The sequence below is a fragment of the Centropristis striata genome, chromosome 4, assembly GCF_030273125.1.
Source record: "Centropristis striata isolate RG_2023a ecotype Rhode Island chromosome 4, C.striata_1.0, whole genome shotgun sequence".
Taxonomy (NCBI): Eukaryota; Metazoa; Chordata; class Actinopteri; order Perciformes; family Serranidae; genus Centropristis; species Centropristis striata.
This window is the reverse complement of record NC_081520.1, coordinates 18,495,094-18,522,630: the sequence shown is the minus strand read 5'-3', so window position 1 is coordinate 18,522,630 and position 27,537 is coordinate 18,495,094. Positions and strand designations below refer to the sequence as shown.

General features: G+C 37.1%; 1 protein-coding gene across 1 annotated transcript in view; it reads right to left on the bottom strand.

Annotated features, from left to right (window-relative positions):
• ccdc9 (coiled-coil domain containing 9) overlaps positions 1 to 14,152 on the bottom strand; it is a 38,247-nt gene extending 24,095 nt beyond the window's left edge. The window contains exons 1-10 of the mRNA XM_059331240.1: positions 14,060 to 14,152; positions 12,472 to 12,525; positions 12,091 to 12,195; positions 11,407 to 11,556; positions 5,016 to 5,391; positions 4,903 to 4,952; positions 4,659 to 4,742; positions 3,815 to 3,979; positions 3,090 to 3,271; positions 1,564 to 1,625 (exon numbers count right to left, since the gene is read on the bottom strand). Of these exons, the coding sequence (XP_059187223.1) occupies positions 1,564 to 1,625; positions 3,090 to 3,271; positions 3,815 to 3,979; positions 4,659 to 4,742; positions 4,903 to 4,952; positions 5,016 to 5,391; positions 11,407 to 11,556; positions 12,091 to 12,195; positions 12,472 to 12,474 (1,177 nt within the window). The 5' untranslated portion in view covers positions 12,475 to 12,525; positions 14,060 to 14,152. The remainder of the gene's footprint in view (positions 1 to 1,563; positions 1,626 to 3,089; positions 3,272 to 3,814; positions 3,980 to 4,658; positions 4,743 to 4,902; positions 4,953 to 5,015; positions 5,392 to 11,406; positions 11,557 to 12,090; positions 12,196 to 12,471; positions 12,526 to 14,059) is intronic.
• Positions 14,153 to 27,537: the final 13,385 nt, after the last annotated feature.

Below are 27,537 nucleotides of genomic sequence, written 5' to 3'. Positions count from 1 at the left end.
TTTGAAAACAGATTATGTTGAAAATCAAGCATTTTTCAAGGAATATATATAAATTCAAGCATCGTCCTAACCTTAAAAGAGACTTGGGGAAAAAAAACCTAGAAGTCATTATTTTAAGAAACTTATGACTTACTTACATTTTACATGACAAGAGATGATCTTCAATGAATCAGTCATTTAACATGAACCCTTTGGTATATTTTATTTATTATTTGTTCTGCATTATTTACATATTTATTAAACTGTTATAATGGTAGAGGTTATTTGTTTTTTCCTTGACCACAAAAAGAGACTTAGCGGGACCCATAAAGGACAACAGAGTCCTTCTGAAAGCTCCTCTCAAACCAGCAAGGCTGTGGCTTTAAAGGTTGATTTGGACTCCGGGGAAATACGGCGAACATTTACATAACAAGCTTAATCAACTCTCATTTACATAACCGCCTTAATTAGCTGGAGGGGGGAGACGGTGTTGTGTGTGTGTTTACAACGTGTGTGTGTGATGACATGTTGGACTGACATCATGTCAGACAGAAGCTGTATCTCAAAGTGAAGGAAGGATCCTCAAACAGCTGAATCTGAAGGATTCTACGTCATGGACAGCTGAAGGACTGTCCCAAAGAAACAGAGACACCGGCGGCGCAATATGAATTTAAATATAGAAGTATTTTCAGTTTACACTGAATATTTGTTATCACATAACTTATAAAACTTGTGTTCAAAGTCAAGCAAAACATATCCATAAACAAATGTCAGAATATTTAGCTAAAAGATAATAAACATCATCTTGATACATTACCAGACAAGTTAATGAATGCCGTCTCAGGTCGCCAAAGTTATTAATTATTAATTCATATATAAGCATCAGATGATGATGTATTATGTGCAAATGTCATTCAGAAAGTTATACATTTACACTTTTACTTTTCCCTTGATATTTTCTGTATTTGTCTATAGGTCTTCATGTTGATTGTTTGTTCATTTACATGTAAAATCAAAGACCAATAAAAGTAAATGACAAAAAAAAGAAAGTTATACATTTGTTTGTGTTAACAGACTGACAGTCTGCTATTTTCCGTTATTGTTATTTATAAATAACAGTTATTGTCCTGTACTGTAAAATTAAATTTTAAATAAATCCCAGAACACATCTCCGTGGTGAGTTCTGCTCCGCTGCTTTTATGAAACTGAGTAGCGGCCAAAATGATCCAGGATCAGAGAAATATTCAGGTTTAATCCACTTTGTGGCTTTTACTTGTTAATTCGTGGAGATTCAACCTTAAAGCATCTTCTAATATATATATAATATATAATAATAATAATAATAATAATAATAATAATAATAAAATATAATAATAATTATATAATATGTATGAGTGCTGATGCCAAAGACACATCATGTCTGAACTGATTTAGAAACCAAGGAAGGATCCTTGACTTTGGGATACAGCCGGTGTCATCGTCCTGCCAGCTGTGATGTAACCACAGCAACAGCACAGTAGGGGTGTGTGTGTGTGTGTGTGTGTGTGTGTGTGTGTGTGTGTGTGTGTGTGTGTGTGGACTTGCCTCTCCTGCCTCCCTGCTCTGGTGTGATGCCCTCTGAGGCTGCATATGGGTCCTCCTTGAACCTGTGAAAAAAAAAGCTGCAGGGTTAAAAACACGCACACATTAAATATGAGTCCTGCTCGTCACGCCTGTCAGTTAGAATAAAGAGGACGACACACTCTCTATTGTCCTCACCTGTCCTCTGTCCACTGGTGAACATGGTATTTGAATCTTTTAACCCATTTAGGCCTAAAAACGGCTGTAAAAAATGCCTGTAAAACCTCTGGGCGATTTTAAAATAACCCCCTAAAACCTGAAGTTTTTCTGTAAATTCAACAGAAGTGTCAACTCTTCCTACTAAATAATAGATTTTTCAGCCTCTGTCGCAGATAGAAATGAAATTCAAAAAGTATTTGAGAGCTTATAGCTGTTATATCTGAGCTCCCTCCGCTATAGTCGTCTTCCGCCTTGATTTTAAAGTTCTGGAAAAGTCCCATGATGCATTGCGACACTCCCACATGTATTCTGATGCATTGCAGCTTTCCTGGCTTTAATGGTAGAATAACGCAACAGCGCCCCCGGTTTTAATGGTAGAAATGCGGTAATGCTTTCTCGCCTTAAAGGTTAGGTAAAGAACTAATACCAGACTAAAAAACAACAACACTCTGTTACAAGTTGCAGTACTGTGTTGAAAATGTTATTGAAGTAAAATGTCCCTGTGACTGTGTCATGAGATTATTATTATTATTATTCATGCATTCTTGAAGGATTTTACTGCTAATTTTGAACTATTAACTAATGATTATTTTTCTACATTAATAAATTGATATATGAAATATGACTTCAACCAATAAAATAATTGCCAATGAATTGTGTGTCAATTGACGAATCGGTTCAGCTGCATTTGTACATTTTCATATGATCTGTGTGCAAAAATATTCATCTGTAAAGTATCTAATGTAAAACAATCGCATTTGAGTAAAAAAAAATAAAAGTAAAGTACAATATTTTTCTCTATATCTGTATAGAGCCTGGTTGCTGATTGGATAGAAACGCTATCTCTGTGACATGAGATCAAAATACTCAAGTAAAGTTAAAGTACCTTAAATTTCGAGTACTGCAGTTTAGAAAATGTGGAGTAGATGATGATGTTGATGTTGGGGACCTTGGTGGTTGACACTTCACCTGGAATTACCTTCTGTTGCACTATTGTTTCTTGTTTTGTTTTGTTTTTAGATATATAGATATATTGAGGTCGTGATCTGTTGTATGTATGTGTGTTGGAATGTATTGTTGTTTTTATGTCTTATATAAACCTAGACTGCAACCAAATTGCCCACATTGGGAAAATAAACTATACTTGACTTTACTAGATGTTTGTAACTTAAAGAGGATTCAACATCTCCCTTTGATCATATTTGAAAATGTCCGCGTTGTGAATATGGTGAATGGCTTGAAGAACAAAGAAAAGACTGATATCTGCAGCTACTCTGCTTCAAGCATCATAGAAATCTGTTCAAATCAAGGCTCAATATTTCCTTCCTCACATGTTCTCCGTCTTCTGTGCGTCCCACTCTCGTCTCCACTGGCCCGTGGCGTTACGATGGCGTGCCAGTCTCTCCTCATCGATCTGCTCACGCTCCTTCTTCCAGCGCAGGTACTCCGTCCTCTCCCGGCCCGTCATAGACATGGTCATGTCCATGGAGCCTTTTGGACCAGGCCTCCGACTCTACAGACAGGAGGGTTCACAAAGTGAGGAATCATTAATAATACTGCTGCAGTGGGAAGTATGAGAATAGTTTGGCTGTTAAAAGTCCGGCACACTGCAAAAAAGGTGTTTAGTCTAAAAAACAGATAAAAACAGTAAATCTGAGGGAAATGATCTTGCTGCATGGACAGATAATTTACCTTGACAAGATTTCTTAAATTAAGATTATTAAATCTAGAAATAAGCATGTTGAACGCTTAAAACAAGAATAAATTAAAGCTGCCAGCAGTGATGAACTGGCCCGAGCAGAGTGACCTGACAATTATTTGGTTCTTACCAAGATAAAAAAACATTTATCTTGTTTAAAGAGTTAATTTCTTATCTGAAGTGTCCATCATGCTTATTTCTAGATTAAATAATCCTAATTAAAGAAATCTTGTCAAGGTAAATTATCTGTCCATACAGCAAGATCATTTCCCTCAGATTTACTGTTTTTATCTGGTTTTTAAACACCTTTTTTGCAGTGCAGGAACAGGAGGGTTTTTAAAGAACGACATAACTCACGGTCCACTCTTTCTCAAGCTCAGCTCCGGTCTTCACGTTGTCAAAGTCCAGCCCTCCCCAGTTCCTCACATGTCTCCTGCTGCCCTCCTTGCGGTCAATGTCGGGCGCCGGGCCGGAGCGTCTCGGGTCGTCCAGGAAGTTACGGATCGGTTTGTCTCCGTCCTGCTAAGGAGGGGAGATGTAGACATAAAGCTCAGTCACATTTGGCACGTTTCCTCTATGTTCAGATCAAGTTACAACCACTTAGTTTCTCTATAAAATAACAATTCATAATGTGAATATTCAATATTAAAATTGGAAACACACCCCCACATTCATCCTTGGAGAAAATTATGATGAACAGTTTAAGAAAGGGTATCATATGAGAAATGTACAGGTTGCTGACATCTTATTCATCAGAAAATGCACAGAATAAGTTGAATTCATGGAAGGAAGACTTGGAATTAGTAGTTTTTGGATGGGGATTGGAAAGCAGCCTGTGCTAAGGCTCACACTAAGTACACATCCTAAATTTATAAGGTACAAATGGTTAATGCGGACATATGGGACACCGATGGATTTAAATAGATATAATAAAAATGTACCAGATGTATGCACAAAATGTAGAGGAACTTTGTTTCACTGCATTTGGCAATGCAGATATATTAAAATATTCTGGGAAGAGGTAAGAGCTGTAGTAGAGAAGATTATTTCAAAATCAATAATTTTTTTATTGTTGATCAATAAAGCTGATTAAATGACCGACAGACATGAGAGTCTGAGGAGTCAGATTGGAGGCAGGAAACCCTTCAGTTTTAATAGCGGGCTGAAGCAATAAATAAATAATAACAAAAACATCTCCTACCCGCTGTCCTCTCTCATACTCTGCTATCTTCTCCATTTCTTCATTCATCTTTTCGATGTTCTGTCGCCTCTTCTCCTCCCACTCCTGAAAAAAAAAAAAAACAACGTTGGGTTTTAAGTATTAGTAAACACTAATGAATGTATCTGAAGACAAAACTCTGATTCTGATCTTCTACAGTTTCACTGTGACTTCATATTAATTAAGAAACTTTAGTAACTTATTAAAGTCATCCAGTCACACCAACCTTGGACTTCCTGTCCATGCCACCTGGTGTCCCTCCTCCTCCTTCTCCTCCTTCAATTCTGCCTCCTCCTCCTCCTCCTCCTCCTCCTCCTCCTCCTCCTCCTCCTCCTCCACCTCCACCACCTCCACCACCTCCACCACCTCCTCCTCCTCCTCCTCTTCCTCTCCTTCCTCCTCTGCGTCCCGGTCCTCCTGACTCCCCAGGCTCTCCATCTCTGGGCGTCCTGGGTTCCCACTCTCTTCTTTCTTGGCGGCCTCCTGCTCCTCCTCTTTGACCTCCTCGACCCATTCGTCCCGAGCCGGTCCTCCTCGGGGGGCTGTGGCCGTCACTGGGACCCCCTCGGTGTCCGTCGCTCGGACCCCCTCGGTGTCCGTCGCTCGGACCTCCTCGGTGTCCGTCGCTCGGACCTCCTCGGTGTCCGTCTCCTTCCTCTGAAGTCTTCCGGCCGCGAGGTGTTGAAGGTTTCCAGTCATTGACAACTCTCTTCTCCTGCAGGAAACAAAACAGTAATTACAGTTTGGACTGATGCTTTACATCACAGTATATTAATATTAGGGCCGGGACTTTAACGCGTTAATTAAGATGAATTAATTACACAAAAATTAACGCGTTTTAAAAAATTGACACATTTTAATCACACTTATTTTTGCAGTGCAGAACGTTTCTCACTGGATGAGTTTCAGGCGGACTGATTATACTGGAGCACCAACTAGCGTTGATGAGTTCAGACAACAACAAACCACAGTGAACATGAAGGAAGAAGCTGATGAGACGCTTTGGTTGGCCCCGTGGATGATGGGACATTTAGTTACTAAAAACCAACGGATGGAAGCGTCGATAAGAGCATGGTTGTGTTGCTAGGCAACAAGGAATTCACATATCACCGCAGCACATCCAGCCTCAAGTATCACCTCAATGCTAAACATATAGCAGCTAGCGGCTAGTGTGCTAGCTAGCGTGGATTGTGTTTTACTTAAAAAACCTAAGTATTCTAGTTTACAGAAGGTCTACCTACCTATAGGCTACCTGAATTTATGAAATGTACTATATTTCTAAATATGCTATTGCTACACTTAATGGCAAAAATTGCACTGGTCTGTTGGACTTGAACAAAAATCGACAATATTTTTGTTGCTTAAGCTTATGTATTCAGTCATTATTCAATGGTATACTAAAAATCCATGTGAAAAAAATTACTTCTCACTGTTCTCAGGTCAAATATTTATATGAGATTAAAATGTGATTAATTTTGATTAATTAATTACAAAGCCTCTAATTAATTCGATTTTTTTTTTATCAAGTCCCAGCCCTATATAATATATATGAATATAAAACTAAAATACAGCTTATTATTGGGTCTTATTAACCTAAGTGTTGGAGCCTATTCATTCTTTGTATTTTGGGAATGCAGATGACTATTGTACGTTAACTATTTTTATTGATTATAATTGTTTTTTGCTGCTCAGGTCCTCGTCCTAGCCAGGCCTCCTCCTCCTGTGGTTAGGGAGTGAAAAAATCTATCAAACCACTCAATTGCATTTTTTATTTTGCGTATTGTTGGAGAATATTTCTGTTTTTGTAAATAAATCCCAGCACCTTTGGTTGAAACTGAAGTGCTGATTATCTAGTGAGACTACTCTGATATTTTTTACCTTTTTATTTTTAAAGCAAGAGTAGCCGTAACACTAAGAGACTGTAAATCAACTGTGAACACAACCATTTGGCTTCCAAAAAAGTGGTAAATGTCCGAGAGCTAAAAATCCAGCAGCCAAATTGCCAAAGAGCATATTCTGTACCGACTTTATTAACCCTGGTACCTTTAATTTAAACACACTCAGTCTGAATACCTGGTGTCTATAAAAAGTACAAAAGATGGATCAGAGCTATAGATTATGCAAAACTAGCCACCAGATTAACCAAGAACAGTCTGTTTAGCTCTAGTAATTATTCATTCATTCAACTTCTACAAATACTACTGTATAAAAGTATGCTTAATACAGTATAATGTCATTGGTGTCCCACTAAATTGTGAGGAAAATTACTTTACCCTTTGATTTTGGGTTGAAGGAGAAAAAAGCCTGACAAATAAAGCTTAAGATCGCTACATTTCTAGCGTGTTAATGCTTATTTTATAAGTTAATAAATGGTGAACTATGTATTGAGTATTCCATTCATGGTTCTGGTGAAATTACTTGTAACTAACCACTCTTTCACATGAACGGAGGTGGAAATAAAACAGACTTGTTGTAAATATATCATGGTTTATGTTCTTCTCACACTGTTTTTTTTTTTGATAAAGTATGCTTTGTGTGGGACATTATGTATATTAATAAATGTATATCTATCTATCACAAATGGAGCTTCCAGCCTACACATGTAACACAAGACGTGGGCAGAGGACTGTCTTATAAACCTAAGAGACTGTAAATCAACTGTGAACACAACTATTTGGCTTCCAATAAAGTGGAAAATGTCTGAGGGCTAAAAATAGAAAAGAGCATTTCCTGTACTGACTTTATTACCTCATTACCTTTGATTTAAATACACTCAATCTGAATAACTGGTGTCTATAAAAAGTACAAAAGATGGATCAGAGCTATAGATTATGCAAAACTCCAGCCTGATGAACTCAGAGCGACACAGCGAGAGGCTGCGATTGTTCTTTCGTTTCTCAAGGAGCTCTTTAAGCTCGGGGATCAGGAGTCTGTGGTCAAGCCGTGGAAACCATTTAACAGACTAATGAATCAAATTTGACCTTCTGACTGGGATTAAATATCCATCCAGACGTGTCCATGTGGAGCAGAAGCCACCCTGTCGCCCTTCAGGCCCGTCTTTGTCTAGTAACCTTTGCAGGTTGAACATGGTGGGAGGTCTGCAGTCATTAGCGGCAACTTTTGAGGCAATCTGGACCTCAGCAGGAGTTGACCGCACCGTTTCACCACCATCCTGATTATCAACACGTTCAGCCGTCCTGCTGCAGGAGGCTGATTAGAAACATTCGATTGATTCAGGGATCTTTCCTCTGAATGCTGCAGCAGTCGGCAGTGTGAGAGATGTCCACCATTACTATTCTGTCTCAACTGTACATACTCTGTTTATATTTTTAAGAGCAAACTTCAGGGTTCGTACACTATTTCAGTGGTCAAATTCAAGCATTTCTCAAAGACTTTCCAGGTCCATTTTCAAGCTTTTCCAGTACCTTTCAATGGTTGTAAATGACATGTTTTAGATGAGTACTTCCATACTAAAAGGGGTAATTTCACTTAACCATACCACCAGCAATGGTATTACTTTTAACAACTAAAAGTAGTTTGATAATCTCATAAAACATCCTGGTATGGGACTCTAGGGGCTAGGAGCAAAAGTTAGCTCACAAAAATCATCAACCGGCAGCTGGTGGAACTAAACACGACCCAAACTAGGAGGAAAGACCACAAATACTTCAGGAGCTCTCACATCCACTAGGGATTAGAAAAACTCCCTTCAGTAAGAAGATACAGGGGAGAGCAACAAGAAACATCTCAGAAACAAGAAGACGCAGGCGGAGCGCTCTTCATTTCAGATTATAGGCTACAGGCTATTCAGTTTATATAGTTTTTCCCATTGAAAATGTGGTTATCTATAGTCAGATTGCAAGAGAAATACAGTAAGAATTTCAAGCATTTACAAGCACTTAATCCAAAATCAAAGCACTTTTCAAACCTTGAAATTCAACATTAAAATTCAAGCATTTCCAAGGATTTCAAGCACCCGTACGAACCCTGAAACTTAAGACTTATCTTTTTAAATTTGGCTTTCACTTGAAGTATTTTTAGAGATTTTTCTGCTCATGCATCTTCGTGTTACAACATCTTCTCTTTTATTTATTTATTTGTTTTCTACGATTTATTAGTTTATTTTTATATAGTCTATTTTTATCATGCTCTGCTTCTTAATTATTTATTTATTGTTTTTATCTTTTTTTATCTAGCTTTTTTACTTTTTATTGTTATTATTTATTTATTTGTCTTACTTTATTTTTTATTTATTTAATTAATTTCTAAGCTGGCTCCAGTGTTTCCTCACTGCTCCATGTTGAAATGGAGCTTCCTTAGTTTGTGCTTTGTTTATAATAATAATAATAATAATAATAATAATGATGATGGGAGGGGTGGATGGAGGGTGTTTGCTTGTTTCTATCTTTTGTTATCATTATTATTATTATGACTACTTCCTCCTTTTTTATGTAAAGCACTTTGTGTTACAGCTCTCTTGTATGAAAAGTGCTATACAAAAAGGCCGGTTTGATTGAACTATTTATTATTCAATATTTCAGTTGCATGAGGAAACATTGTGTTCGTATGGTACTGCTGCTATACTGTAATGCATTTACATTCTACATGATAAAAGATGTAATATAAACTGAACTGAATTGCAGACTGATTCTGCAGAGTTGCATAAACAGATTAAAGAGCTTGTTTTCCAGAGCGTGTTTACTTTATTATGTTGTTCATGCGGCACCAGAATCTGCTGTAACAACATTATGTTGCTATAACAGGTGCAATCATCCGAGCTCTGTTTTAAGACAGAAATGTTTGCCAAATCAAATCTCTGCACAAGAGAAGCAGAGCTCAGCAACACAGGAACACTAAACAGATCAAAACACATCTCACAGACTCTCATCTGCTAACAGTTAGTATTTTTAGCCTGTAATTTTGTGCAAGCAGCTTGATTGTTTTTCATGGTATTTTTCCATAACATACATTTTCTGTATAGTCTGTATTCTGAATAGTAGGAACGGTCATTTATTCTGCAAAATTTAATTTACAGGATTTAATGCATCAATGTGGTATGCAATTAAACCACCAGATTAACCAAGAACATTCTGTTTAGATCTACTAATTATTAATTCATTCAACTTCTACAAATATTACTGTATAAAATGATGCATAATAGAGTATATTGTCATTGGTGTCCCACTAAATTGTGAGGAAAATTACTTTATCCTTTGATTTTGGGTTGAAGGAGAAAAAAGACTGACAATGACACAAATAAAGCTTAAGATATCTAAATTTCTAGCGTGTTAATGCTTATTGTATTAGTTCATAAATGGTAAACTATGTATTGAGTACTCCATTCATGGTTCTGGTGAAATTACTTGTAACTAACCACTCTTTCACATGAACGTAGCTGGAAATAAAAGAGACTTGTTGTACATATATAATGGTTAATGTTCTTCTCACACTGTTTTTTTGATAAAGTATGCTTTGTGTAGGATATTATGTATATTAATTAATTGATATCTATCACAAATGGAACTTCCAGCCTACACATATAACACAAGACGTGGGCAGAGGACTGTTGAAGGACATGATGGGCAGGCTGACAGTTGTGTGGTTGATAAACTGATAAACAAAGTAATAAGTTTATGAGATGCATCTTCTGTCTGCAGGAACATCATGAACAACATTATCTTTTCTACAGCCGACTAAACGATGGAAAGACGCGTCACACTGCTCTTATAACTGATATTCACTGTGTCATATTACAGTTTTAATGAATAAATGGGTGCATCCGTTTGATTACGATAATCGTCCTTCTGGAAAAGTGACATAAAGGCTGTTTCCACTACAGTCCAATACCCGGAATGAGGCGGGTCTCACTCACCGAAACGCCCCTAATTTGAATATGAGCCGTCCTTAGGCCTTTTGTCAGGACTTTTTTTGTCCCTGTAGAAGAGCAGGGCCGTTTTTCTCCCCTGAAAAAAGCCTGGTTACTTATTGGATAGAACGCTAAGCAGGATGTGACGTATGGTCGATGCCACAACAACACGCACCATTTGTAAAAGCCAGCGAAGCAGTGTTGCCAACTTATCGACTTTGTCGCTTTATTTAGCAACTTTTTAGACCCCCTTAGCGACTATTTTTCAAAAAAGCGACTGGAGACAAATCCAGCGACTTTTTCTGGTGTTATTGGAGACTTTTGGAGACTCGTTCTTACTCTTCTTAACGAGACACGGGGGCCGACGGCTCGTTAAGAAGAGAAAGAATGAGTCAAAGCGGCACAGTCCTCCTGCAGCAGTCTCTCCCAGCTGCAAAGCCGGAGGGGATGTTAACCCCTTAGCTGCAGGAGGTGTTCACTTAGCGATCTCTGTTTGTTTACAACAAGCACCAGACACTCTATGCACAGTTAGCAATGCTGGTTAATTCACGATCACGATGTTTATGATCAGCAGAGACACTGTGCATTATTAGCCATGCTGCTTTGTTTATGATCAGCTACTGACGTTGTGCACAGTTAGCGACGGCGGCCACAGTTGAGTCTCCTGTGTTTAATCCGTCGCGACCATCTAAAACCATACATCACCTCCAGAGTCTCTAAATCCCTCTGGGGGCCTTTTTGTAATAGAGACACGCAGAGTGAGAGGACATTAGAGAGGGCGTGGCCTGAGACTTTCCCGGTGGCCATTCTTCCCCCTAAAGGAAACACAGCTATGATTTAATAAACATCCACATTGTGTCATACCCCCGGCAGCTTGGAAAGGTCGACTGTGACTGTGAAGTTTTCCTTCTCCGTCTTCCTCCTGTCTGTCTCCGGCTCATGGGGGCGGGGCTTCCGAGGTGTTGTTATGGCGATGCCCTCCTGCTCTGCCTTCTTCTTGTCTTCCTCTATTTCCTGTTGACATCAGGTGAGAGAAGAACCGTGAGATGAGACATCAGCAGGGCCCTTAAATCCAAACTCTGGACTAATTCTGAGCAGGTTTGTGAGTGTGTCGTTTGTTCAAAGCCCAGACAACAAAATAAATAAAATCCTTCAAAAAACATCTTTGGTTTCTGTTTAAGTTTAAAGGGACAGTTACACCAGGATCAAAAGTGTATATTTTGTATGCATTGCTATTTATCAATCTGGATTGAGTGTTGGAGATATTGGCCTTTTCTCCAATATAATGGAACTAGATGGCAATTAATTCGTGGTGCTCAATGCAGTTATAAAGTGGATTCAAACCTTTTTTTTTTTAATGTCTTCAAAGCTTTGAATTAAGCTCAGATATTTTTAGCCTTTCTGAAGAACATGTTGGTGAATTGTCACATGATCCAACATCCATTCAATAATATCCTCATTTATCTTTTAGTATCCTGTAGTCAGATCACTAATTTAATGATGAAAAGGTACAATGTGTGCATGTTTGTGTGTAGAAATACTCCATACCTGATACCTCTTGACCAGAGCTTCATTTTTCTTCCTCAGAGCTTCAATCCGTCTGTCTAACTCTGCATCCTTCTCCTCCTTGGTTTTGAGATCCACCGCTGAAGACTGGAGGAGGAGGAGGAGGAGGAGGAAGAGGAGGAGGGTTAGGAGAGCAATGAGATGAGGAGGAGGCCAGTCTGTCCTTAACTAAGTACTAGGAAAATATAGATGGTAATGTTGTACATGTCTAATCACTACTAATCACCTCTGGCGTGTTTGAAAGGTCTATTTTCTTTTTAAACCCAAAATGAATCCATTTATTATAGCCAGAAATGGCTATGATAAATGATTACCCAAGCCTACAATGTTGTTTGCAGTCTTGTTTTTCTGTACTCTACTCACCATAGCTGCCTCAGACTTTATCTTCACACACAAGTGGCTGACAGCTTCTTCCTCCTGTGATAGAGAAGATGAAGAGGATGATGAGAATGATGCTGCAGTGTTATCCAGTCAAGGATTTAGTCCATTCGTTACTTGCCATTTTATCAATTCCAGAGTGAACAAATAATACAAAAAAAAAAAACTGAAAAGAGTTGAATTAAAGTATACAACAAGGGCCTCACTTAACAACTGCAAAAACTAGATCAAAACATCTGTTTACAAACTCTCACAAAATACAACATTTGTAAGTTTTTACTAAAAAAATGCATGACTGGAAAAAACTGCTAAAAGAATGTAGTTGTAGTCTTGTAAATAGTTTCCCTGCTAGATTGACAGTCCGTCTAAAATCTAAGTGTGAGACTAAAAACTCTAAACACTTGTCTTTAGATGGGAGCAGGTGGGACACCAGAGTTTTACAGGAGTCTTTTCCAAATCTTTTCAAAGTCTTCTGATATATAGGAAGCATAAAGGGAATGATGTGTGGGATAGATAAATATAGATTACATTATTATGTATATACATGAAAAAGATAACAAAAAAAAGGTGTGGCTCGATAGCAGCAGCCAGGATAAGAGTGCATTTTGTACATTTAATATTGCATATTGTGTGCAAATCATTGTGGAATATGGGCAAATTAAAGGTAGAAAAGTATATTACCAGTGCATCATGCATGCCAAAGATTTAGAAATGTGTACATTATCAGTTTGAAATAAGATCACCATGTACTTATAGTGTGTATTTGCATTGTTAAAGAAAAATATTCACTTTACATCATGTCCAAAGCCAGATATAACATCCCAAAACTACATATTTTGTCTTAATTTATGTGCATACCGTATGTATTAACAGTTTTACCTTGCAACAATGTTTTTTTTCCATTTGAACCTCTTTTTTCTGTACTCCCCAATAATGCACTTTTCAACTCTACCCTTTTATTTTGTGTTTTTATTGTGGTGGTTGAGATGACTTCCTGCTTTTGAGTCTTTTCCAAATCTTCTCAAAGTCTTCTGATGTATAGGGATCATCAGTATAAACATTAAATATCTGTTGGTCACATCATAATACATGTGACTTCTCCTCTGTTGCAGATAATCAGATTATTATTAATTTAATCAATCAGGAGCTGCAGCACCACTGGACTCTTCTCTCTGAGACTTATCAAGGTTACAGCTAATCACAGGTGAGGTTACAGGTGTGTGTGTGTGTGTGTGTGTGTGTGTGTAACACGAGAACCAGATGAATAAATCCTTGATGCGTTTCAAAGCTTCATTAAGCGTCTTAGAGCTGCAGACTGAATAGAAGTTACTGAGTCCCAACCAGCAGCCATGAGACACAACATACAGACATAAAAACCTGTTCACCAGTTTATATGTTAATGTATTTATTAACTGTCCAGGGTGAAGTAATGAAACACACTGACTGTCTGTCTGTCCGACACAAGGCTCAAACAGAGAAACCCGGGATAGAAACTAAACACGACACACATTAACGCTATTAAAGAGCCAAACAGACATTTAGAGTTGTTAAAGCGCCAGTTAGTTGATATTACCTGTATCAGGAGGAGTTGTAACGGCTGTAAAGATAAATGTTGAGACTCGTTGCTCCAATTCCTCAATGAGACTTCATTATTCTGTTTCCTGTTGGCTTCTTCTTCTTCTGTTTTTATTTATGGCGGTTTGTAACCGTTACTGATAAGCTGCACACCGCCACCTACCGGAGCGGAGAAAAGTTTATTTTTTATTTTTTTTTAAATATATATTTTTTTATTTTTTTATATCAAACATCAATATATGGAGCCCCTTAAGGGACATTGAAAAAAAAAATCGAAGTAAAAAAAAAAGTATACCTTTGCGAGATCTCGCAAAAGTATATATATATATATTTTTTTAACTTCGATTGTTTTTTTCTTTCAATGTCCCTTAAGGGGCTCCGTAGCAATGCATTGTACAGTTACAAAGAAGAAGAAATTAGTTACAGAAAAATAAACAATGCAAAAAATTTAATTGAAATAAATAATATAAATAAATAAATGAACACAAAAATAGAATAGTAATTCAATGGAAAGGAATGAAGCAAAAACAAATAAATAAATAATAATAAAATAAATAGATGCAAGATTACATGTTAGTTAAAGACATCCTTGATCTATAATAGCCTAATATTCTATCAATCATAATTTGTTGATCATATTTAGTATTGTAGTCTTGATTTATGTAAAAAAAAATGTAAAAAAAAGCTTTACATCACATGTAGTTAGTGAATTATCCATCAGATGGCGCCACCGACCAGCAGTTTATCATGTTGACTGTGGTTCATAGTTCAAAGGGTAATTCACCATTTAAAAACATATGACATAAATAACATTCCTTGATATATTTGGTTATGAAATGTACATGTATGTCTGACAGTTTTTGATAACTGCATGAATTATTTTTCATGTGATGGCTAATATAATGGAAGAAAAACTGAAAAAAATTGTACTTACCTTCTCTAATTCAAAGCTGTTTTAAAGCAACAAACACATTTTTATATTACTAGTAATGAACTTGTTGTAAAGTAGAAAAAAACTAATTCAGGAATTGAGCCAAAGCAAATGAGAAAAACAGTGAACATGTGTCCTGTAGCTTCACTTTTCAAATGAAAAATAAGATAAAAATACATTTGTATATGTATTGTAATAGATTAAATCCATAAACCAGAAAATGATGGAATTAGAACTCAGATCTTATAGTGAATGAATACAGCACAAAGACAAGATATCTAATGTTCTTACTCAAAACTTATGTTTTTGTTAAAATAAATACCTATTCTACTTATTTACATATTCTTATACTCTTCATATATTATTTATGATATGTTTATCTTGTATTCTTGTATAGTCAAGTATCTATACATGTATATACATGTTTACATATTATATATTATGTTATGTATGTATGCACACCCTGCAGAGGCTAAATATTTGACACATTGCTATGTTATTATTACTACGACTATTATTATTATTAACATTATTTTTATTATATACTGTTGCTGCCATTACTATTATTACTATATATTGTGATATACTACTTTTATTAAACTGGCCTTATTATTATTATTATTATTATTATTATTATTATTATTATTATTATTATTATTATAATACACTGTACTTTTATTATATAGTGTCTAGTCACAATAACATTATTACCATCATCTATCTATCTGCTGTGTGGTGTGTGCAAATATTAAGAGTTCTTGTATTTAGTGTTCTTTATATAATTGCACCATAAACTTACTTAAAGTATTTGTTCTACAGAAGTCTTGATTTCCATGTTGAATGACACTGTGGGGTTGACATGGAGCAGCCAGAGCGCTCTCTGCTGGACAAACTCTAAAATGACCAAAGCACAATTTTTGCATAGGGTATACCATTATATCACAGATTCATCACTGGAAGACTAATATCATTATTTGGTCTGGCTCCAGTTTTGTTGCATCTTCACATTTTGCACAAAAACAGAGATGTGGATTATAATAAACAAGGTAACTGGATGAACTGGTTTCCATTTGTATGATCTCACTGAAGTGATGACAAGCAATGATTTTGTGATAATACAAAAGGTAATTGGATCAACCATCTTTATTATGACTAAGCTTAACTCAGTGACCTCGCTCATCTTTCAGGATGACGCACATGTTTTCAACAGGTGGATGGAGTCTGCACACAATAACAAACAGGTGAAATAGACAGATTGTCCTGTTTAGCAACAGCTGGGATGGAGAATTATAATCAGCTGAACTTTTATTTTCATGCCTCTTCAGGTGATTGCTGGGACTTTTACAGGATTTTGGGTAAAAATGTAATGTTTTATAGAAAATATCGATTTTATAGCTAAAGTGAACCGACTTAATTTAAAGCACACTGTAAATAATCACTGTGAAATCTACAGTTATTTACTGTATTATTCACAGTTCATCACTGTGTTTGATTTTTACAGTACAGTGCTGTATAATTTACACTAAAAATCAGTCCTTGTGACAAAATCACAGTAGTTAAAGCATTACTGTAGAAAAAACACAGTAGACAGTATGTAAAGTAAAATAGACTACTGTATTTTTACATTTTTATCATAATTTTGATGAGAACCAGTCCTATACAAATGCATTTGGAAATCAATTGTAAAACAGTAAATGTATTAATATTATTTTCGTTAGTGTATAGAGTATTTACTTGCAATTACTAGTTATTTCTATAAAAAATAATGATGAAATTATTATCAAATTAACAGCATTGTTTACTGTGCTGTGTTGCCATATATAGTACCATTAAAAACCACAATATTTAACTGTTTTTATTCTTACTGTCAACAAATAAGAACTGTTAACACAACAAAAAAATTTTGATTAATTGTTTTTATTTGACAGTAAAGAAACCAGTATTGTAAATAAAACTAAAATCATATTGTTGGTTTTTTATTTAACAGTATAAAAAACAGTACTGTAAATAAAAATACAGTAGTTCTACTGTAAATAATAATTACAGTAAGTTACTTGTTAATTGCTGCCAATAAATTACTGTAAAAATCACAGTAAATTCTTTACAGCGCAGCTAAATTTTTTCTCTATCGAACAAACACAAACTGTCACACACACACACACACACACACACACACACATACACACACACACACACACACAGATGACAGACTATCCTTCGGCCCACTTTCAGTGACAACAAACAGCCTGTCGTGTTGTGAGGCAGATCACTGAGTAATGACCATGCAGGATTTGTTAATCACTTGATCAGATGGTGTAACCTGAACCGGCTGTCTGAGCATCATAACACCTGCAGACACCTGGGGAGGACTTAGTGCCTGCTGACGGTGAGACTCCTCGAGGTGAAGACACAGCAGACAGCAGCATCAGTCACACTGGTCAGAGTGGAGAACCAGGGTTCCCTTTAATCACAATGAAATTAAGTTACACAGATAGTTTAACCCTTTGTGACTTGCTGTAACATGACAAAACAATGCCATTTTGCTCAGTTAATAACTGACAAAAAAGTTTTATGGCATTAATGGAAACCTAACCTCACACACTGCAAAAAAGGTGTGTCTAAAAAGGTGCAGATAAAACTAGAAAAAAAGAAATTAACTCTTAAAACAAGACAAATTAAAGCTGCCAGCAGTGATGAACTGGCCCAAGCAGAGTGACCTGATGATTATTTGGTTCTCACCAAGATTAGAAAAAAAACTTTAGATTTAGAAGTGTTAGATAATTTATCTTGTTGTTATCTGGTTTTTAGACACACCTTTTTTTCAGTGCATAATGAGTGATTCTTAACTCTGCAACAGTTTTATTTAAGAGTTTTAGCGATAACATAAAACTTTGTTTATCCCTATGGAGAAGCACTTAGAGGACAAACTCTACTGTTTCTCTTTACAGCCGTCTGAAGGCTGCAGGTTTCTGTGTGTTTGTGGACAAATTAAAAACATAACTGCAGCCTTTAGGTGATGTGATGACAAATGATTTAATTTTATGTAACCAGCAGCAGACTCTTACATAATGACCACAGAAACCTTCACACTCATGACAACAGCAAAGTTCAAGTCGGTTTGGTTTGACCTTGTCATGTGTGTGTGTGTGTGTGTGTGTGTGTGTGTGTGTCTGTGGTCCTGGAGACACCTACTATAGCGGAAACCGTGACAGAATCAGTTTTTCCCTGTTGTTATATTATATTATATTACATTAAATTACATTTCATAACATAACATAACATAACATTATATTATATTATATTATATTATATTATATTATATTATATTATTTTATTTTATTTTATTTTATTTTTATATTATTATATAGTATTTTACATTCTATTATTATTTTATTTTATTTCATTTTAAATTATATTATATTATATTATATTATATTGTGTTAAGGGGTCAGGGGTCAGGGACATGGTATGTTATATCATATCATGTGTTGTCATGTCATGTTATCTAGTTATTTCACCTCACATGATTATTTGCTGCATGACTTTAAATGACATAATAGCATAATGTATTACATAATATGGCATAATGTATGTCTTGTGCTTTCTAATGTTCATGTACATTACATAATGCTGTTATGTTATCATAATGACATAATATGACACAACAGCACTTCATATTGAGGATAGAACAGCACAATTATTGATATTTAATGGCTCTGTATATTTTATCACCACTATGTAAACAAGCTGACACAGTCACGTTTCAAAGTCATGTCCTACTTAACGAATAAACACTCGTCACTGAAGCATTCATGTTGTTGTTCTCCTGATTTATTAATTGTGATTCATTGATAGGGGTCAGCAGTGACCCACATACGCTGGATTAATCATACTTTAATTATCCTGGAGCTCCTCACGCTGGTTTGAAACAGCAGAGACGTGGATCCCCTTTCAGGTTACACTGTAAAAAAAAAAGTCTGTATTTTACAGTGAAAAACTGCTAAATCACGACAGTAAAAGACGTAAAATGACAAATGAGTTCATTCAGTTTCAGTAACAATAAAAAACCGTGTATATCAACCAAAACAGTATTTTTTTTACAGTTTTGTTTTTATAAAATACATTACTCCACTGTAAAATACACTGTAATATGTTTTTAATGTAATATATATACAAGCCATCACTGTAATTTTTGTATTTATCTTTTGTAAAAAATACTTTTTTTTCACTGTGAAATGTTTTAAACACCATATCTCTAACAAAAATATACTGTAATTTAATGGTAAAATCTTTAATTTATGCGTTTTCACTGGCACCGTGTGTAACAAAAATATACTGTAATTTAATGGTAAAATCTTTAATTTATGCGTTTTCACTGGCACAGTGTGTAACAAAAATATACTGTAATATATATACAAGCATCACTGTAATTTTTGCATTTATCTTTTGTAAAAAATACTTTTTCTCACCATATCTCTAACAAAAATAAACTATAAATGCCATGTAAATTAAAGATTTTACCATTAAATATTACAAAGTATTTTCTTGTCAATTTTATGGCAAAACAGTGTTTCTTTTGATGGAAAAACCTTTTAATTAAACAGTAAAAAATGGCAATCTTACACGTGAAATCAACAGTGTCAATATCTTTTTACCGTAATATTGAAAAAAGTTGCGCCGTATTTATTAAGTTCTGGCAACCACAGCTGCTGTTTTTTTACCGTAAAAACAACAGGTTTTTTTTTTTTTACAGTGTGGAGCCATGATGCAGAGCGGGCCTCAGCAATGAGCTCATTGTTGTGAAAGGCAAACAGCAGCCTCTCCTGGGATGACAGGAGAACCCTGGAGGCTCTGATCACGGAGAGGAAAGTGACGATGGTTTCTCTTGTTGACATAAACAAGCAGCAACAATGACAGTGACAGCATGGAGCCACTCTGAGTCACAGCTGGAGGATTTGAGGGGAAGTCACCAACTTTCCTCTAAAAAATTTGGGCAGTACCTGAAATCTGCCTCTGCCCCACTTTACTTCACTCCACTTGTGGGACCATTGGTGACTTCTCCTCAAACTATCTGCATATGGATTCAAAACTCCCATTTCAAACATGATTGTGCGTTTTTTGGGGTTATCGTTACCATAAGAATGGGCGAGTACGGCCCTGCTCCACATTCTAGCAGGCTGAGAAGTTTGTTATTAGCTAAAGTGGCTACATATAGGCCGCAGTTTCATTCAGTTTCTGCAACAAAATTACTTTTTATCTTGGTAAGAAACAAATAATTGTCAAGTCACTCTGCTCGGGCCAGTTCATCACTGCTGGCAGCTTTAATTTATCTCTTTTGTAAGTTTTTTGTCTTTTTTGGTCACTTTGTGACTTTTTACATCTTCTTTTGGTCACAAAATGACCAAAAAAAGACATAAAAAGACCAAAAAAAAAACAAAAAAATACACAAAAAGACCAAAAAAAGTAACAAATAAGACACAAAAAAAGACCAAAAAGACGTAAAATCACAAAAAAACACAAAAAAAGACACAAAAAACGAAATCACCAAAAAAGACACAAAAAGACAACAAAAAAAACACACCAAAAAAAGACACAAAAAGCTTTTTTTTTTATCTTGGTAAGAAACAAATAATCATCAGGTCACTCTGCTCGGGCCAGTTCATCACTGCTGGCAGCTTTAATTTATCTGGTTTTAAGAGTTAACTTCTTATTTTAAGTGTTCAACATGCTTATTTCTAGATTTAATAATCTTAATTTAAGAAATCTTGTCAAGGTAAATTATCTGTCCAGCAAGATCATTTCCCTCAGATTTACTGTCTTATCGGTTTTTTAGACGAAACACCTTTTTTGCAGTGTGACTGTATCTTCATTTAGATGTCCATAACTTTCCTGGTGTTGCAGGAGAAATAAAACCATGTGGGAACAGACGTGATGTGCTGCAGAGGCACATTCCTCCACACCGTGTTGACTCGATTTATCATAACAGGGATTAGTGGAGCTGCTGGACACTGAGCAGGGCATAGAAACACACACACACACACACACACACACACACACACACACACACACACACACACACACATACACACACACACACACACACACACACACACAAAGACACAGACACACACACACACACACACACACACACACACACACACACAGACACACAGACACACACACACACACAGACAGACACACAGATACACAGACACACGCACACACACGCACACACACAGACAGACACACAGACACACAGACAGACAGACAGACAGACAGACACACACACACACACACACAAGCACACACACACACACACACACACAGACACACAGACACACACACACACACACACACACACACACACACACACACACACATGCACACACACATACACACACACACACACACACACACCAGGTCCATCTGTCCGGCTCCTGAAGGATGAGGTAATGGTGTTATTCTGCAGTGGGGGTTCATCACATATATAACAGAGAAATGTTAGCTCTAGTTGTGAATCTAAGCAGCAACAGAGCTGGTTGCTAACACAACCAGATACACAAAGCTTCTCTATCGTCCCATCAGCACGCTGCTAACATTACAACGTACATCTGATAAGGTAACAGTGAGCTTAGGGCTGCCCTGGTCCGCTCAGATAGCTTTACCTGCTAACCTTTACCACATAGCTCTGTGCCAACTGACATCACCTGCTGACAGAGAGAGGCTTGTCTCTCCACCTCCTGTAGTGTCTCTTTAGCAGATAATTATCACAATAGCAGCAGGAGCTCATTTGTGAGATGCAAGTGAGAAAAAAACAAAGGGAGAGGGATGACGATGAGTAAATGAAGAAAGAAAGGAGACATTTACACTGCAAGAAACATGAAGCTTACCAAGTATTTTCTTCTAATATGTAGCAATAGTATCTTGTTTTGAGTATAATTTACCTACTGATTATGTACTTATTTAATTATTAGTGTTATTATTATGTCCTTTTGTAATTATCTTATTGTTTAAAGACTTGTTTTTAGGATTGACATTGTGAGCTTTTTCATGCTTTTCAACCTATTCAACTGTTGAATATGGTGAGTTTTTACCTAAAATATTGGTTCCAGTTGAGAGTTTTAGTTGCATGTAGTTTAAATGTTATTTCAAAAGCATTTTCTACCACCAAAACGTGCTCATTTCAGGTATTACTGGATTATTTTAATATTACTACAGTCGTGGTATTCAGGCCACAATTGCTCAAAATAAGTATATTTGGATTTATTTCAAGACAGCATTGGTTTTTCCAGTGCCTAGATTTTTTTATTATTATTTAAAGGATTCTTACAAAGAAACATTTACTTACTGCACTGGCAGATAATTTTACTTGTTTCGAACATGTATTTGCTTAATTCTAGTTATTTATTTCTTATTTTTTGTCAGTTGGTTTTTTGCAGTGTAGGAGGGATTCAGAAAAGACAAATGTTTTTAACAACAGTAAAGTTAAAACAGCAAATGAAACACTACTAGACATATAATGAAACCAAACTTGTGTGCAAAAATAAAAAGAAGTAAGGATGGAGTGATGACTACAAAGTAAGGAAGACAAGATGGCTGAAAGAACACAAAGAAGGGGGATTTAGATACAAAATTAAACTCAGGAAGAAACTCGGATGCATCATCATATTTTCTTTTATTAACTGGGGGTTTTGTTGGTGGGAAGCCAAAGAAGGAAAATTTCCTCACTCCTGCACTCACACACTTCATTTTACTTTTAATTTGACAAATGTGCCCCCCTTAATAACCCTGTGTCCCACCATTCAAACATCTCACACTGTGCTGCATTAAGGGGGCAGCAGTGGGTTAATGTGGGGGGAGGAGGAGGTGAGGGGGAAACCAATGATGTCATTGTAGCAACCCAAACAGTGGCTCATCTTTCAGCTGTGGGGACTCATGCCGAGGCCTTCTGTTGTGGTTACAACAGGACAAATATCACAAACACACACACTTGATGGGGATTTTGGTTACTTGTCAGAGGCCTTTCTCCTCCGTTAGAGGTTCTCATCACGTCCTTCACCTCATATCAGGTTCATCATTGTATCAAAGAGAGAGTGAAGGTTGAAGCACTGGGGGGCCTGGACGCCCCTCTGGCTCCAATCACTAGATCTTCATTAACATGAGTTTCTTTAGAGGCCATAGCTTGATTTTAAAGCTAGAGAGAAGATATTGGTACAGCATGAAAGCAGATACAGATTCAGACATCAGGTTTAGGGAAGAGTGGCCACCGGGAAAGTTTCAGGCCACGCCCTCTCAAATGTCCGCTCACTCTGCGTGTCACCATTACAAAAAGGCTCCAGGGGGATTTAGAGACTCTGGAGGTGACGTTTGGTTTTAGATCGTCACATAATCGCTTAGCAACAGTTTCGACTGTGACGTCACATACGTGACGGATTAAACACGGGAGACTCAACTCTGGCCGCCCGTCGCTAACTGTGCGCTAACGTCAGCAGCTGATCATAAACAAAGCAGCATGGCTAATTATGCACAGCATCTCCGCTGATCATAAACATAGTGATCGTGAATTAACCGGCATCACTAACTGTGCACAGAGTGTCTGGTGCTTGTTGTAAACAAACAGAGATCGCTAAGTGAACACCTCCTGCAACAGCAGCACATACACATTGTACTGCTACAGAGCTAACTGTTAGCCTGTTAGCAATTTGCAGACTGGATGCTAAGGGGTTAACATCCCCTCTGGCTCTGTGACTGTAGTTGGGAGAGACTGCTGCAGGGGCACTGTGCCGATTCGACTCGTTCTTAGTCTTCTTAACGCGGCTCGTTAAGAAGAGTCCAAAAGTCTCCAATAACACCAGAAAAAGTCTCTGGATTTGTCTCCAGTCGCTTTTTTGAAAAATAGTCGCTAAGGGGGTCTGAAAAGTCGCTAAATATAGCAACAAAGTTGCTAAGTTGGCAACACTGCTTCGCTGGATTTTACAAATGGCGCGTGTTGTTGTGGCGTCGAGTACTACGTCACATTCTGCTTAGTGTTCTATCCAATCAGTAACCAGGCTTTTTTCAGGGGAGAAAAACTGCCCTGCTCTTCTACAGGGACTAAAAAAATCCAGACAAAAGACCGCTCCGGACGGCTCGTATTCAAATTAGGGGCCTTAAGGCGAGAGATACCCACCTCATTTCCGGTACTGGGCAATAGTGGAAACTTTCTTAACAGCTGTTTATATAGCAGCCCTTTAAATGAGCTGATGGGATGATAACTGGTGATAAACATCCATCCAGTAGTCTGATGAAACCGTTCAGAACCGACCCAGGCTGTTTTGACTGAAGGGAGAAAGAATCACCTGCTTCTGCTGCAGAAGTGAGACACAAGGTGTCAGATCTCATTTGCATACTTATCACAGCTGCCGAGGTACAGATGACCTGTGTGTGTGTGTGTGTGTGTGTGTGTGTGTGTGTGTGTGTGTGAGGGTCAGAGAGCTGTGTGTACACCTTATCTGGTGCCGTCATGTCTCTCTAGTTGCATAGCTGCACTCAGGTTACACATACACATACCCAGACACACACACACACACACACACACACACACATTGCAGGACAAAAACAATGCTAATGAAGGCGTTTGAAACTAAAAACCTGGCAGGTGACATCATCTCAGGTGGCATCAGTTGGTGGCACCACCAGGTGTTTTGATGTGTGACTGACCCTTCAGTCTGCAGTTCTTCTCCTGTTGCACAAATCTACATAAATAAAGAATAAGATCAGAATCAAAACACCTTGTTAATGTTAAACAAATGATCTCAATATGAACATTTTGATTGATGCGATTATTTATATAGCGCTTTTCATACATATAAATGCAACACAAAGTGCTTTACAAAAAATAAGAATAAAAACAGACAATAAAAATGTCAAAACCCACCCCTCCCATCCCCACATACACATCTGTATGTACACATACATGCACAAACACGCACATAGACACGCACACACACAAACACACACTCAGACTCACACACAGCACATATTGATTGACAGTGTAGAGACATGGCAAGGCACCGAGCTAATAACATTAGCTCCATTATCTACTCTTGGATCAGCATCTTTAGGAATTCTTCAGGAAAATTGTGCAGGTTGTTTCTCTTCTTTGGTTTGCAGTCGTGATCCTGGTCACAAGGCACAATCACAGTCCTGCTCAGCAGCCAATGTGCTGTAATATTTCAGAAAAAGGTGTGTGAAGTTGTGTTAAATATATAAAATAAAGTTAGCAGTGTACCCAGTAAGGCAAAACTTATGAATTAAACTTCAATCCAATCCACTTTATTTATATAGCACAATTTTAGCAAACACAAGGTTTCTAAAGTGCTGCACAAACAATAAATAGATAACACAATACGAAGAGATGAAGTAAACAATAGAACAGTAAAATAGAATAAAATAAAATGAATTAAAATAGAATAAAATAGAATAAATAAATAAAATGTACTGCCCGCACAAAATAAAATATGCATGTATACAAATAAAAAACATAAAAACATAAAATCATGAAAAAAAATCAACACTCTATGTGGTGTTAAAAGCCAAAGAGAAGAGGCGATTTTAAGAAAAGATTTAAAATGAGACAGTGAGGAGGTCTGTCTGATGTGCAGCGGCAATTCATTCCAGAGTTTAGGAGCTGAGATGGCAAACGCCAGTGCAGTGAAGCTAAAACAGGTGAAATGTGCTCAAAATTTCTAGTGCCAGTTAAAAGACGTGCAGCAGCAGTTTGTGCGTTGTGCATGTCTGCTAGAAGGGCTGACTATGTAGCAGTGGTGGAGGAGTTACCAGGCTGGGCTGTGTACTCGTTGTGAATCTTGGTGCCAAATAACAAATAACTGCTACAGAAAAAGAGTTATCAAAGAACTTGCACTCTCATAAATGTGCCTGGACTGTCCTTGACTGGACAGTGGAAAGAAGCTCCTTTGATGCCCTCCTTGCATGGAAAAACTTGCTCAGCAACTTGGGCCAGGTGCAGACGTGAAGGTAGACTGGGACAAGGATAGAAGTCTGATTATCGATTTTTAAGCGTAGCTCGATTAAACTGTGCATGCAAACGCACTGAATGTGCACATTTATGCACAAGGCACAGAAGCATAACTTTATTGATTATTATTTAAATCTCCAGACAATATAACAAAAGCACACCAACAGGATTTATGATGGTAACAGTCTTAACATATTAGCATTCATTATCTTGTCTTTTACAAGCTATCTGTTGACCACCTATCTGTCTCAAAGCTGGCAGAGGAAGTTCGTCCGGGCATGTACCTGAGAGGAGACCCACCCACATACATTACCCCCCTCCTCCCCAAACAAGGGGTTGTGTACCAATCTGGACAACATGTCTGTGTGTGTGTGTGTGTGTGTGTGTGTGTGTGTGTGTGTGTGTGTGCCATTTCCAGCCGATTACAGAGCATCCGACCCACAGCCCCCGTCTCAGGCCCTGCAGCTGAGGAAGACAATGATCTGAGGGTCGGGGGTCAGAACAGCAGGGTGTCTGGAGTCATTTTAGATGCTAATGTTATGCAGCTTTTTCAGACTATAGGGTGCAAAAGCTTGAGCAATTAGCCTGCTGTTGTGTTTGCAGCATTATTGCAAGTTTCTCTCGTGAAAAAATCACTCGTGTTTTGCAGCCTGAACATCAAGATGAAACACGTCAAAGTGAGATTAAACCTCTGAAGTCCAGGAGATTTTGGTTCAAATTTGTCAACTTCCTAGCATTAATTTCTGTCTCTGTTTAGCATCTTTCAGTCTGTCCTTACATCACATGCATGGCTCCTTTTTCTCCACACAAACTTGGCTATCTGTCAGATTTTTCATTTTATTTTAATTAACAAAGTATAAAGCTGCCAGGAACCCAAAATACAAACAAAAGACACAGGTTTCTATGGAAATGTACCTCTTTTTCTTCTTCTACCATTTATACTCACAAAAACAGCAGAAAAAATAATAAATGATCAAACTACACTTGTAGAAAGAAAATTCACAATTTGAAAATGGTCTAGAAACATAAATGTCACACTGTTAAAGCTGCTATGATTGCATTTTAACTGGCTTCCTCAGCTACATATTATATATAAATAAAGTTATTACTGTAAAAAAAAATGTGTATTTTCAATAAATTGATGGACTCCAGAGGGTTAAAACACAAGGAAAGAAATAAAAAGAAATCATAGTAATGTGCAAAACTTGTGTCGTTCTAAAATGTGGCTATGAAGTATTCATTAAGTGTGAAAATAACCATATGTGTCAGTGGCTGACTGCATGTTTGGATTTAGCGATTTGTCATAAATGGATTTAAGTGTAAACAGAAACATTCACTAATCCGGAATTATAATTTCTAATGTTTGGGAAATATATCCCAAATGCCATCAGAGGGATTTCTACTGAAGCTTCGAGTGAAGAGATTTAGTTTGCATTTCAAAGAAAATCTGGTTGTAACTGTTAAACACACTCATACAAACACACAAACAGAGAATACCTAGAGAACAAAGCAAGTAACATCCATTCAA